Genomic DNA, 13,365 nt, shown 5'->3' with positions numbered 1-13,365 from the left:
AAGCCTATATTTCCTCTGTTTTTGTTCAGCCTTAAATAAAGAGCTTGTTTTTCAGGTTTTAAACCAAAGTAATGCTGATGTATCTTTGAAACAAGAAGAAAAGGAAGTTTCTCTTATGAAAAAAGGTAAAAAAAAATTCAGTTTACATGCATTAGCTATAACGTTTGAATGTTTTCAATGTGACTTACATGACGTATCTTATGTGAATTATAGATCAGAAGTTTGGCAGCAGTTTGAATTTTTAAAAAATTAAACTTTGCTTTTCCAGAAGTGGGAGGCAGGTGGGTAGAGGGCTGCCAACCTCATGGATTTTGAAGAAGCAGAGAGATACCTCCTGCCTGAGAATTGTGCCCCTAACACTGTCACACTGACTGCAACTTAGAAATTTGTGGAGGATGGCTATCAATCTATAATTTTCAGAATCCATTTCAAAAATTATAGTGACATTCTCCTGTTTTCAGTCATTTAGTCCTTTTCCTACTTTTCATGATTCCTCTGAGATCACTAAGACTAGTTCAACAAACACATTAGTTCCTTCATGTCCTTGAGATGTAATTTGTCTCAGGTGAGAGACTTTAATTTTTTTTAAAACGTAAAGTTGCCATCTTATAATATTCAATCTAAAGACATTTTCCTTGGATGGAGAAGCTGGGAATAAACTGGACTCAGAAAAATTTATTTCCTTAAATAAAATGCAGGTTAGAATACATCAATTTTTTTTTTAATTTTCTTAGTGTGCATTCATTATTATTACTATAATTCTTTTATTATATATTATATTATTACTAAATGATTCTCTTCCAATTTTATACCCCTGAGCCTAAGCAGTAAGTCTATTATTTTTGTTGTCATTTTCTTATTCTGAAATAAGTTTTAAAGACTTTATTAGTCTCATTAGCAAGTCTCAGCTTATTTTGGCTTCATCAATCATAACCCTTTTTGTATTGATTCATGCCATGATTTTGTGTCCACTTTTGATTATAAGCTCTCCCTCCCTTCATACTTTGTTGTTTAGGTAGACTAATCAGCCATTCAATCACGTCTTTATATTTGAACTCATTAGTGAGGTCCCTAAGAAATCATACTTTTTCGTTTTCATCTTAATTAGCATAATTTGCAATTTCACAACCAGGATTTCTTTTGTAAGGGTCTCTTAATTTTAAAACCAGTCTTTTATAGAAATTTTTGACTATTAACATGCCGTCAAGTGTGTGCCTGTTGGGTTTACAAAGTGTAATGGAAAAATTGTTAATATAATTTTGATCCTAAAATTAATATTTAATTTCAAACACTCAACCTAGGTTTAGAAGGGACAAATTGTGAAATACTTCAAATTACTGTAATTATAGATTAGTTGGCTGTCGGGTTAAAAAAATTCACCTTCCAAGTCAGTGAGCAAAATCAACAGAGCCTGCAGTGTGCTTGGGAAACCTCTCTCTATTCCATTGTATTTCCTTAACAGAGGCAGACAGATCCTCAGCCATTTACCCACCATGTAAAACTTTCCTTGTTGCTGTCCTGTTCCACTCGGCCCTCAATGGTCCTAAACTTGTGGGCCAGGGCTTACTGGGTGGAACAAGCTATTTGGATAGATCATCACAAAGAATTCTAAAAAGAGATGAAAGAAGAACACATTGACTTACTGCTGATACTGTCCCCAAGCACTCTTGAAACCAACCCAAGGGGATCAGAGCATTTCTGCTTCTCTGTGGACTGTAAACAAACCACTAATTTCTCTGAACTACAATTCTGAGGTTTTCTAAGTGAGAAGACCTACTAAATGACTGTAGGTCTCTTCCTGCTGTAAAGTAAGACTTTACTGGAGACACATTTCTGATTGGAATCTGTCAATGTCTTTGAACCTGAACCCAAAGTGGAATAGAGTAGGGTACTAGAGGGAAGACAAGTGGTTGTCTGGGCAGAGGCTGGTGAGAGAAGTGAATTGATTGGGAATCCTAATCAAATCACCGCATGCACATCAATAGCAAATAATAAGCATCATTAAAAAGAAATGACAAAAAAATTTACAGAGGCTTTGGGATTATTGTACGCACTATAAACACTTTATTAAAAGATTATTATAAATTGCCTTGAGAACATATTGGTGCAGTTTTACAAAAGAATGTTTGAATACAAAGCCGAATTATATATAAGTATTTAATGAACTGCTAACACTTTTTTCTGTTCACTTTATTGTGCGATCATGAAAAAATGATTGTCTTCATTTTGTCTATGTTCTTTTGAAGAAAAACAGGAGCTGTGCAGTGATACTACAGAAATAAAGAGAGACTCTTCATTACTTAACTGGGAAAGGTGAGTATACTGCAATTATACAAAATCCAAGTGAGTGAAATTATAGTGCTGAAAAGTAATTATCAATGTTTAAATACAAGAAGAAAGAAAATAATAGCAACAAGCAAAGGCAATTAAGAATGGAACCAAACTTTACAAAGGAGACAAGAAAGAATAGAATACACTAGATTTCTTACGTTTTTCCCAAACCTTTTCATTTTCTTTTGTGAGGATTTGGGAATAATGAAATGGAACAGACTTGACTTCCTACTCCTGGCAAAGCAACTAATTCAAATTACTGTAATTTAGTCAAAGAATGGAAAATGTCACATATAGAAAGTATGACTATGAAGCCATGAACCAGTTTTTATGTGGTTCATTATCTTATTGTCATATATATATGTAATTATAATAATCATTGCATGCTAGAATTTTCTTGACAGGAGACTCGTGACTTTAAAAATAAACTCAGCTGAATATCCAATAGAATGACAAGAATGTTTTCAAGGAAGCAAGCTTTTACCCTCACTTACTACAAACCTATCTAACACTGTTTTTCAGACATTCAGACCCAGTGTCTCTGAATCCAAAGCCTCTGCTCTTTTTGCATAGGAGCACATTGAATCAAATGCAAGAAAAAGAGAGAGAGCTTCTATGCTCCTACACTTGCTGACAGAGTAGTCACTCTAACATTCAAATCCCATCACTTCACTCTTCTACTCAAACGCCTTTCATAGCCCCATCACTCTTAAGATAAGTTACAAGCTCCTTAGAACGGCACAAATCCCCTTTACTCCTGCCTCTCTCTTCAGCCCGCACCTTGCATCCCAGAGTTTTTAAACTGCTTATAGTTTTGCTTTATCACATTTCCATTTTTTTGTCCACACTGCTTCCTCTGTTTGAATGCCCTGTGAAACTTGTACACCAGTCTGTTAGCTTTCATTCAAGTCTCAAGTCGAGTGTTCTCTCCTTTGGGGCCTGACTCTCCCAGTCAAGTTCAAGTATTCACAGAGCCTCTGTTGCAGTGATCATATTTCCTCATAATTCATTCAACTTCAATAATTATTTGTTAAATGGCGACTGTGTTCTGACACACAATGGTGAGCAATCCTCCACAGTCAAGTGGAATTTTCTGTCTGAATATCTGTCTTCCATTGCATTAACCTGCATCAAGGACAGGGGCCGTGTCTTTTCTTCTTCATGACTCCAAGCCTGTGAGAGGTCTTCCCTGACCACTCCATCTCAAATAGCCTGCCCCATTTCTGACAAGGCACACTATCAAATTATATCGTGTTTTATTTTTTTCTAGAGCACGCATTTACTACTATTTTAAAGTATCTCATTATCATCTCCTTCTTTCAATGTTATACATTCTAGCTTGCTTATTATGTGTATATATATATATACATATATATATATATATATATATATATATATATATATATATTTCACTAGATGCTAACTCACTCCATAAGAGCAGGGGTTGTATCGCGCATCTCTGTGTGTTCTTAGTGTCCAGAATAGCATCTGACTAAAAGTTGCTATAATTAATTAATATTTGTTGATTGAATAAATAAATGATGCAATTTTTCTCCAGTGCTATTGCTAGGCCATTATATGGACTATGTTTTACCCTAGAGTTATTTGTTAAGATTTGAATTAAAATTTAAAATCTATCCAAGAACTAAAACACATTGTGTTTGTGTGTGTGTATGTATGTGTGTGTGTGTGTGTGTGTGTGTGTGTGTGATTTTATATATTACTTTTAGGTTTTAATGGGGTTGTGTTTTTTTTAATCATCTTTGAATCTTAAGTACAATATGAATGTTAGAACTACGACCCAATTAAAACAATCTTAGTGGAAGAATCTTAGCAAACTCATTACTAGTGGTAGTGCGGATACAGATGATGATAATGACAATAATAATCAGGTACTATTTACTAACAGTAGGCATTGAGGTGAATTCTTTGTATATCTTAATTACTCCTCAACACATCACTGTGAGACAGGCAGTGTTATCGTTTGGTAGGAAAAGAAACAGAGGTTCAGAGAGGCATCTCTGTGCATTGGTGTCGTACATTTTACCCTCTATCCCCAACACCAGTATAAAATTCCAGCATCCCAAAAATGGTAAAAAAAATTTTTTTTAAAGGATTTCTTTAATACAATTTCAATAATAAATAATAGTAATAAATAATCTCCTTCCTAAAGGAGATTACTATTAATGGACATTCAGACATCATGCAAGTATTCTTTAACAAAGTATTAAGCATCATAATATTCTTAATCTTAAATAAACTATCAGCTGAAGTTAGACAATATAATTAATGCCAAAGAACTGTTGACAATAGAAGACATTTCATTTGGTATGAACTACTTATCCATATTTTAAAAGGCCTATTATCGTATGAACATATAAAAGTGTGTAGAGTTGTCATCTTAATTTATGGATGTTAGCATGAGAAGATTAAAAAAAATCTCCTATTACTTGACAAACACAACCCTGCATGATCTGACCCGTACCTGCCCACCCAGCTTTTTCTTCCATATTGCATGACCCCCATCCCTCTTGAACTTTCTTGTTCCCATAATACTGAAAGCTTTGGGTTTCATTAACATACTACTTTATGCATCCTCATTGTGAATTATTCTACATGCTGGAGCCAGTTATTCTTTTAAAACATGTATGAGATCACCTCTCTCCCATGCAAGAAACCCTCCAGTGGTAGTGCCTGCTCTGCTTAGAAAAAACTCCAGTTCCCGCTCCATGGCCACAAGTGATGCCCTCTCACCTCATTTCTTTCCCTTTTCTTCCTGTGCATTTCACCTCAACAGCTCTGGCCTTCTCATGCTTCTTTGAACAGTCCTACCTTGTTATTATCCCAGGATCATCACACTTCATCTGGAACATTCTTCTTCCAGATTTGACTAAATATTTCTTTCAACTGACTTTGCCACCTTTTTAAAAATTTCTGTACACAGCTTCCTCCAGGCTAAAATAGAACTTTAGTTTAAAAGCCTCTTTCAGCAAATAAGAGATAAATGGTATGTGACTTCTCTTGTTAAGCATAAATCACCACCAATTCTATTTAATTTTTAGCACCCCAAAACCTTCAAACAAGATTTGTCAGGAATAAATATTAATTCTTCTACTTGAGAATTGAGTGTATATAGTTACATAAATGACAGTTTTCAGCATTACATTGATGTCCTTGCTTTCATTTGTTGTGTATTAACATTGCATGTGTTGTATATTGACATTTCTGAATTAATTAGTATCTAATGTGATTCCTACTTTGAAATAATAAACCTCAGCTTGTTGTTTTTTTTTGTCCAGTGTGCCGATGGAAGATTTAAATCCAAGTTCTGGACACAAATGCAGAGTTTCTGTGAGTGGTGGTTGTAAAGTTCCTCCTTTGCTGACAAAGTCTTCTCAAAGCACATCAGTCAAGGAAACAGTAAGAAAACTGATGTCTAATTTCTGGTATGCATATTTATTAACATATTTCCATATGCTTTGTTGAACTTTCTAAAGCAGTGACTACTCCTGACTTTTTTGTTCCTTATTAAGTGATAATGTTAATGAGGAAATTAAACAAAATGACTTTATGACTTGTCTTCTGACTGTACTGATTTAGGCATACCATGGGTTAAATGTCCCTTGAAATAGAACTGCAGTCACTAACTGCCTGTTGTTACATGGTCAGGCAATATGGTGGGTGTTAGTCATCTCTCAAATGTCATAAAGAATTTACTGAATTTGCCTTACTGAATGATTTCCTCCTTCCCTTCCTCTCTCCTTCCGTCCCTCCCTCTCTCCCTTTATTTTCCTTCCTTCTTTCCTTCCCTCCCTGCCTCCTCTTCCTCTACCTCCTCCTTCTTCTCTTTCCCCACCCTCTCCACCCCCCAAAAAGACCCTCATGACATTTGTGTAGCCTTCGAAAAAATCTCTTTTTTGTAGCTTTAGATATGAAAGTTACTGAGTTTTACTTTTGGTTCAACGTAGAATATTAACATGTGTGGATATGGTTAATGAGGAATTTAGATATCTGGATCTCAGTTCTCAAAGGATGGACACACATTGTGGGTAAAGTCCAGAATTCACAGTTTTTCCAAATAGGGACTGATGACAGAAGGAGGCTTTATGAGCAAGCCAAAGAAGTTAGGATACCGAAGAGTGCTCTAAAATAGGTTTCATGTGGGAGGGTGGAGGCAGGAGCAGTAATGCCACCAAATTAATGCAGCCAGTTGGTTTGGTTAGGCTTCGCAGACTATGAGGAGAGACTGTGTGAGGTAAAAGGCTTTCTGCCAAGAAGACCACAAAACATGCTTTAGCTAGAATAGTATTTTTCCTGAGGACAATTACTTTGACTTTCTGATCAGTGACAGACAAAATCCTCCTGAAGAAGAAAGTTAGCAAAGAATAGAAGCAGGTAGGAAGAAAAAGAAAGATAGAGGTTGGCTTTTATATATAGGAAGCTACAGCCTCTACTCAGGCCCAGGCTGTGATCTCATGTGTGAAGTAGACATGCACTCAATTCTGCAGTTACCCTGGGCTTTATGGAAGTTTCTGCAGCAGCATCCACGGCTCTGGGGCTGTGCTTATGTGGGCATGAAGGACCCACCTATGCTTTCGGGGTACACTTCTAATGAGTCCTGCCGCAGGAGAAAGGAAGAAGCACTTGCTTATATATGTAGGTGGACCTTCCTTGGACTTTGCATCAGGACACGTTTTCACTAATGATACGAGGCATCCAGAGACAAGTTAATGGACCAAAACATGAAGCCAGAGTGCTACATCTGAACACTAAGTTCTCACCACCAAATCTACCGTAGTGCCTGGGTTGGCAAGCTTATACCAGCCTGGGAAAGAGACAGAAGTGGACCAGACCTCAGTTTTACACAGATGTTCTGAGGTTGGAAAAGGCCACTTGTCCAATGATCTGGGTGGATATCAGTCTCATACTGCTGTGGCCTGTAGTATAGGCAGTCCCTAAAGAATGGGAATCCCTAGCCAGTTTCTTACCTTCTGTCAGTATTTGATCCGAAGTAATATGGAAGATTCTCAGCTTGAATTGGGTAGCCATAGATTTGAATCCTGGCGTTTTACTTACTAGATCTAAGATTCAGGTATACCAGTTGGTCACTAAGTTGGCAATATCAGTAAATTATATATGTATGTGCCTTTGTGTATTTGAATACATGTGTCATATTATTAAAAATGTATGGGTATGACCACATGTCCAATGATTGGGACATTGCTTCAAGGGGACCAGGCCTCCTTCATAATTAATAGCTATCATTTTTGAGCCATTACCATATTTCAGGCATTCAGCCAAGTGCATTGTATACATTTGCTTTTTGTTTCCACAAGCTTGTGAGATGGGTATCATTTGTAACTTTTTTTATGGATAAGAAAACTGAAGATTAGAAAAATGAAATAACACACTGAAACTCTCAAAGACAATTACGCAGCTACTAAGGACAGACTGGGTTTAAGTTCTGGCTCCGTGGTTTGGAATCACATGCTTTTAACGTGTGTGTATGTTTATGGAAGTGTGCTGTGTGTATGTGTGTGTGTGTGTGTGTCCACACAATGATTCCTGGAGAAACCTCTCTGGTTGTGTTGCAGCACAGTTTGCATGGACCACTGTGTATCATCATTTATTTTGTTTTACTTGGCTAATTTTTGTTCTGCATCTAAGTGTATTTTACTATTAATTTTAATGAGGTACTTGAAATCAAAAAGGAGATAATCCGATTGAGTACACTAAGACTTGAAAGTGCCTCCACTCCTATAATTAGATATCAATAGAAAATTAAAATTTCCTGAAACGATTTCCCTAATGAACATGTAAAAACTTTAGTGCTTGAGATCCGTATACTATTATCAACTGAACACTCTGAAAGCCAAATGTATTAATAAATCAACTCTTTTTTTTCGGTACCAGCTTGAATTTTTGTGCTTATTATTTTGTAAAAATATTCAGTGGAAAAAGAATTATACAGAACGTAAGGCTTTAACTGGAACAAAACGAGCTCCTCATTTACCAATTTTCTCTTTTGCCTATTGTATGTGGTATGTTTTCTTACATTTCACCAGCGAAAGATTTCTTGTCTTTTTACAGATGAGAAAAATTGAGGTATGTGGAGGTTAAGTAATTTGCCCAGCATTATGTAACTCTTGGATGGTAAAGCAGGAATTGGAATCCTGGCAGTCAGGTCTCATAATCCTTGCTCTTAGCTGCTAACCCTATAATGCTTTGTTTCAGTTTATGCTTATATATAAACTTAATAATAAGACAAACTTCATATTTCAACTCTACAAAAGCACAAACATGCTCTGTTATCTTAGATTTTAAAATAAGTTTTAAGAAAGTTTTCAGGTTGTCAGTTACTGAAGCAAAAGAAAAGTCCATAGAAATAAATGCACTAGCAATTAAGGTCTGTCAAAAACCATGAGGTAATTTCTGGTTTTAAAAAGTGGAGCCGGTGGTCAGGCATCTACACCGTGCATGAAGTGGTCTCCCTACTAAGACATGTGCCCATCTGACACTCTACAAAACCTTTAGAACATTATTGATAATATTCCTTAAACTGTCTTTCATTTCCCCTTGGCAATATTGTAGTTGCCAATTTATACCTGAAGCTAAAGCTGAATAATATTGTATGTCAACTATAATTTAATATGTATACATTAAACACACACACATATATATGTGAATTATATATATATATATATATATATATATATATATATATATATGTAGTCACGGGACATAGAATAAAGCATAAGGAATAGAGTCAATGGAATTGTAATAGATATATACGATGTCAGAGGGGCAGTAGATTGGGGGAGGGGAGTTATCACTTCGTGAGGGGTGAAATGTCTATGACATTGTTTTGTAATCCCGAAACTAAAAAAAAAAAAAATGTGGAGCCAGGCCATTCCCGTTTCATCCTGGCTTTTCTCTTGTACTGGGCTGAAGAATATCATTTCAGTCTAACTTACGTAGGAGGCTTGCTCTTCTTAGCCAAGCCCCAGCTTATTAACTAGGTTACTATTTTAAAAGAACAGCCGGATGACCAGGTACAACTCTGTATCCCTGCTCATGTCTAGAAAGAGTGGAGTTGTGTTAATGTAAGTAAGAGATTTTTCTTAAGGAAAAATTCCTCTGCTGAGAAAGGAATGTAATTATGGAGTAAAACAGGGAATGGCCGTTAGCCAGGACTTCTCAAAGCCTGGACATCACATACAGAGACAGAGCTGATTTAGTATTTTAGCTCTCCTAGTTGACTTACAAAAACTTCCAATTCAAACTTGCTGATACAGAAATGGATTCTATCGGAATTTAACTGAGGTGGGCATCAAAGCCCACGCCAAAGCCCTGCTATGGCCTGGATACAAGTAATAGCTCTAGAAGATCTTTTGGATATCTCTTTCTTGAATTCTTGAGAAGAGAGAGAATGTTAAACAAAGACAAATTCCTGATTTTATTATCAAGTCTGGGAGTAGAACTGTGAGTAAATGTCTTAAGGGAGAAGGGCTGTTGTGGTGGGACAAGAGTCCAGTGGAAATGGCAGCACTTGGTTCCTGAGCCCTGCAAAGGCATGGTATACTTGATTCAGTGGATGCTGGTGAGCAGACACCAGTTTATACCTATGGTTTTGTGCTGGCTCCTCCTGGCATGCCTACTTTTGCAGGACCTTTCATGGATTAGAGAATCACGATGTCCTAAGGGAAACCTGAGCTTTGGGGGTGGAGAGAGTTTTGATCAGAGATACCCTCAGGAACAAAAGAAGGTATTATTGGAGAATACCATCGAGAAAAGGGACTCAAGAGACAATGAATGAGGGATTTTAAAAAACATTCTTAAGCATCCACATTCAGACCCTACATTTGTGATTTGGGCATCTTACAAGTTTTGTTTTTTTTAACAGTATCCAACAGTTTTCCCGATTTAATTTTTCAGGAAAAGAAAAAGGAAAAGCTCTGTATGTTTGTGCCTAGAGACCATAAGAGCTGGATAATGTGTTTTTCTTTCTAGTCACTTTTGTGAGACAGACTCCCCCAGGAAAAGCTGTTTAGCAGCAGCCCTATGCAGGAGAGAGCAAAGGTTTAACGTCAGGGTCCTGGGGAGAGAGACGAAGGAGAACACAAACAACCTGAGCCTGATGGTTGGGTGGGGATGGAGGGTGGAGGTGAAATCCTTAATCATTAGGAAGCCAGAGAGGTTCAAAACAGGAATAACTCCTTAATCAGTTTCCATAAAAATTACAGGAAGTTATGTGTACAAAGCAGATAGCAACGCTTAACATATTTTTAGCACTTTATAAAGAGTGGTTAAATCTGACCAGGGGGTTCAATACCTTCAGAAAAATGCTGAGTTCCCCAACATCTAGTGCAGTAGGCCTGGAATACTTTCTTCACATGCCCCCAGCCCCTGCTCCTCACAGCTAGCTAATTTCTCTTCTTTGAGGCTCCCTAAATATGTGTTAGGGTCCCTCCTGTCAGTATCCATGGTGCTGCATTCTCATTCTCAGCTTGTTTTTCTAGAAGTGCCTCTGTAGAAGATGGCTGATAAGCTCTAAATCTAAACCCAAAGGAATTTATACCCACCATGAAAAGGACCAATGCTCAAAAGAGGTTTCAACCCTGTACTGGAGGCAGGGAGGCTGGGTTTAGCAAGAGAGAAGAGTTTGTGTAAAGACCTCCCACCCTCTGTCCCACCAAACCAGCCATAAAGTTGACCACAGGTCCCCTTTCTCAGTGACTCCAGGTATAGCTTTTCCTTCTATGCCATCTGATTTCTGCTCATGTCAAATACCGGGAGGCCCCTTTTCACTCTGTCCCCACCCTACTCATCTTGTTACTAGCCAGAAAAATAATTCCGAGCATTGTGTGTGTGTATGTGTGTGTGTGTGTGTGTGTGTGCTATATTTAATGTTGTACAATGCTGAGGATTTTTAACTGTTTGGATTAAATGTCCTTAAAACTATAAATGAATGATAACACAAATAATATACTTAAAATACTATGAATGTAAATTATATAAGAAACATCTGTTTATCTTTTGTATGCCTGATTATTTTACAGTTGACAAGTTTTGTTAATCCGTTGGGTAATATACATGAGGTTCTTGGCACACTTCAACATAAAAACACTATATATTTTTAAGATGTGGTAGCTATAAATTTCTAGATTTCATAGTCTCCTAGGAATGAAATATGTGTCGTCTAGGTGATTAATTCTAGAAAAGCCATCTCACTAGGAGGGTGGGATGCTACTGCCTTTGGGCAAAATGAAGCACCTGTCAGAACAGTGGCCATCACAGTTTGGAAAGAACAGGGTCCTTGTATGATTTCTAAGAGTAGTCTTGGGGGGCCTGATGAAAGCCATTACTCTGGAGAATTAAGTTCTTTGATTTTCTCAGGAAAAAAAGTCAGTAAGCCCAAAGTCAGCCTGTTGCCTTGCAGGAATTTTGCAATGCTGAGTTCTCTGCCAAGGAGAACACTCACGTATAGGGCTTTCCTGGACTGCTTGGAGATGGGTGGGCATTGTGGGCCTCTCTTGTCTTGTCTTGTCTTGTCTTATCTTGTCTTCACTTTTCTTTTCTCTTCCCGTCTTTTCACATTCCCTCCCTCCCTCCCTCCCTCTCTTCTCCTCCTCCTCCTCCTACTCCTTTTTCTCCTCTCTCTCTCTCTCTCTCTCTCTCTCTCTCTCTCTCTCTCTCTCTCTCTCACCCCCTCTTCCTCCCTCCCTCCCTCCCTTGCTCTGTCTCTTTCTTCCATAAACCTTTTATTTTAAAATAAGAGTAAATTTACATGCAGTTGTAAGAAATAATACAGCGATTCCCTCTGCCCTTCACCTGGTTTCTCCCAATGCTAGCATCTTGCAAAACTATAGGACAGTATCACAATTAGCATATCGGCACTGATGCAGTCAAAATACAGAACAGTTCCATCACCACAAGGATTCCTCCTGTTGCCCTTTTATGGCTAAACCCTCCTCCTTTTCCCCAGTCTATGCTTTTTGAAGGATGCTTTGATGACAGTGATTAAAAACAGTTTAGTGGGCATGAATGTCCATCTTAGCCAAGAGGTTTAACACCCAGGGGTCGGAGCCAGCTCTAACAGGTGAGTGCTACGTCTCTTTTCCTGGTATATTCCCATTTCTGCTGTGCTTATATTCCCAGGGAGATTCTTCTGCATTTCTTTCCTGAGTATCAGCTACCTTCAGAATTTGGCTACACGTCTGTGGAGGAACTTGTAGCAAGTTCTGAGGTAAGCTTTTTGGAACACTGAGGAAATGATAGAAGAGCCTGAACTTAATCTTCAGTGAAGAAAAATATAAAGTGTTACCAGTAAGAGGACCTAGAATGGCTTAAGTAAATGAAGATGAGGATCTCTATACCAAATGGATAACTCAAAATTAAAAACCAGTATGGCCAAGGGTTAAGTAAGCTTTGGGAAGATCTTACACCCTGAGAATAGTTGGTAGCGGAGATCAGAAGAAATGGGACATAGTCCCTCACTTCCTTCCCTCACACCAAAAAAGAGTTTCTATCTCATAGACACACTTCTTCAGGCACCTTTTATGAGAAGCTGAGGTGAGGAATGGTTGGGTCAGCCATATCAGGGGCTCAGAACACTGGTTTCATTAGAATTGCTGAGACATCACAGGGAAATATGAAGAAAATTGTATTTACCAAATCTCCTCTCAGGGCCAGTAGCATACATGATTGGAAGGAAAACTTTGATGGGCTACCTGGGGTGCTCAGGGTGGCCTCACACTGGCTCACAGTGTTTGGTCCCCAGGCTGCTGAGTCAGCGCAGCTGTGGTGAAGCTGAGTGTGGTGTGCAGGCCTGCGGCTGCTCACAAGACAGGAGCAGGAGGAGGGTGGGAGGGCTCCTTGCCTGCCCCCATGCTCAGTGTGACTTGTAGAAAGGATGGATACACGTAGAAAGGCTATCAGTGATAAGAGCACCAAATTATTAATTGGGCCGAGGTGCCATAAGCTTTAATCTGATCCTGGGTGAAATCCATAATTTTCTAGTCTACAATCACTGTT

At 38.0% G+C, this 13,365-nt stretch overlaps 1 protein-coding gene across 1 annotated transcript in view; it reads left to right on the top strand.

Annotated features, from left to right (window-relative positions):
- Positions 1-13,365, top strand: part of MORC1 (MORC family CW-type zinc finger 1) — a gene marked incomplete at its 3' end in the record, with an annotated part of 160,187 nt that overhangs the window by 134,966 nt on the left and 11,856 nt on the right. Inside the window, exons 21-24 of the mRNA XM_081077229.1 lie at positions 56-125; positions 2,247-2,313; positions 5,631-5,777; positions 12,490-12,577. Coding sequence (XP_080933355.1) covers positions 56-125; positions 2,247-2,313; positions 5,631-5,777; positions 12,490-12,577 — 372 coding nt within the window. The remainder of the gene's footprint in view (positions 1-55; positions 126-2,246; positions 2,314-5,630; positions 5,778-12,489; positions 12,578-13,365) is intronic.

Source organism: Rhinolophus hipposideros, assembly GCF_964194185.1.
Source record: "Rhinolophus hipposideros genome assembly, chromosome: 2".
NCBI classification, from domain to species: Eukaryota; Metazoa; Chordata; class Mammalia; order Chiroptera; family Rhinolophidae; genus Rhinolophus; species Rhinolophus hipposideros.
Note: the sequence above shows the minus strand (reverse complement) of the source record. Positions and strands in the feature narration are given on the sequence as shown.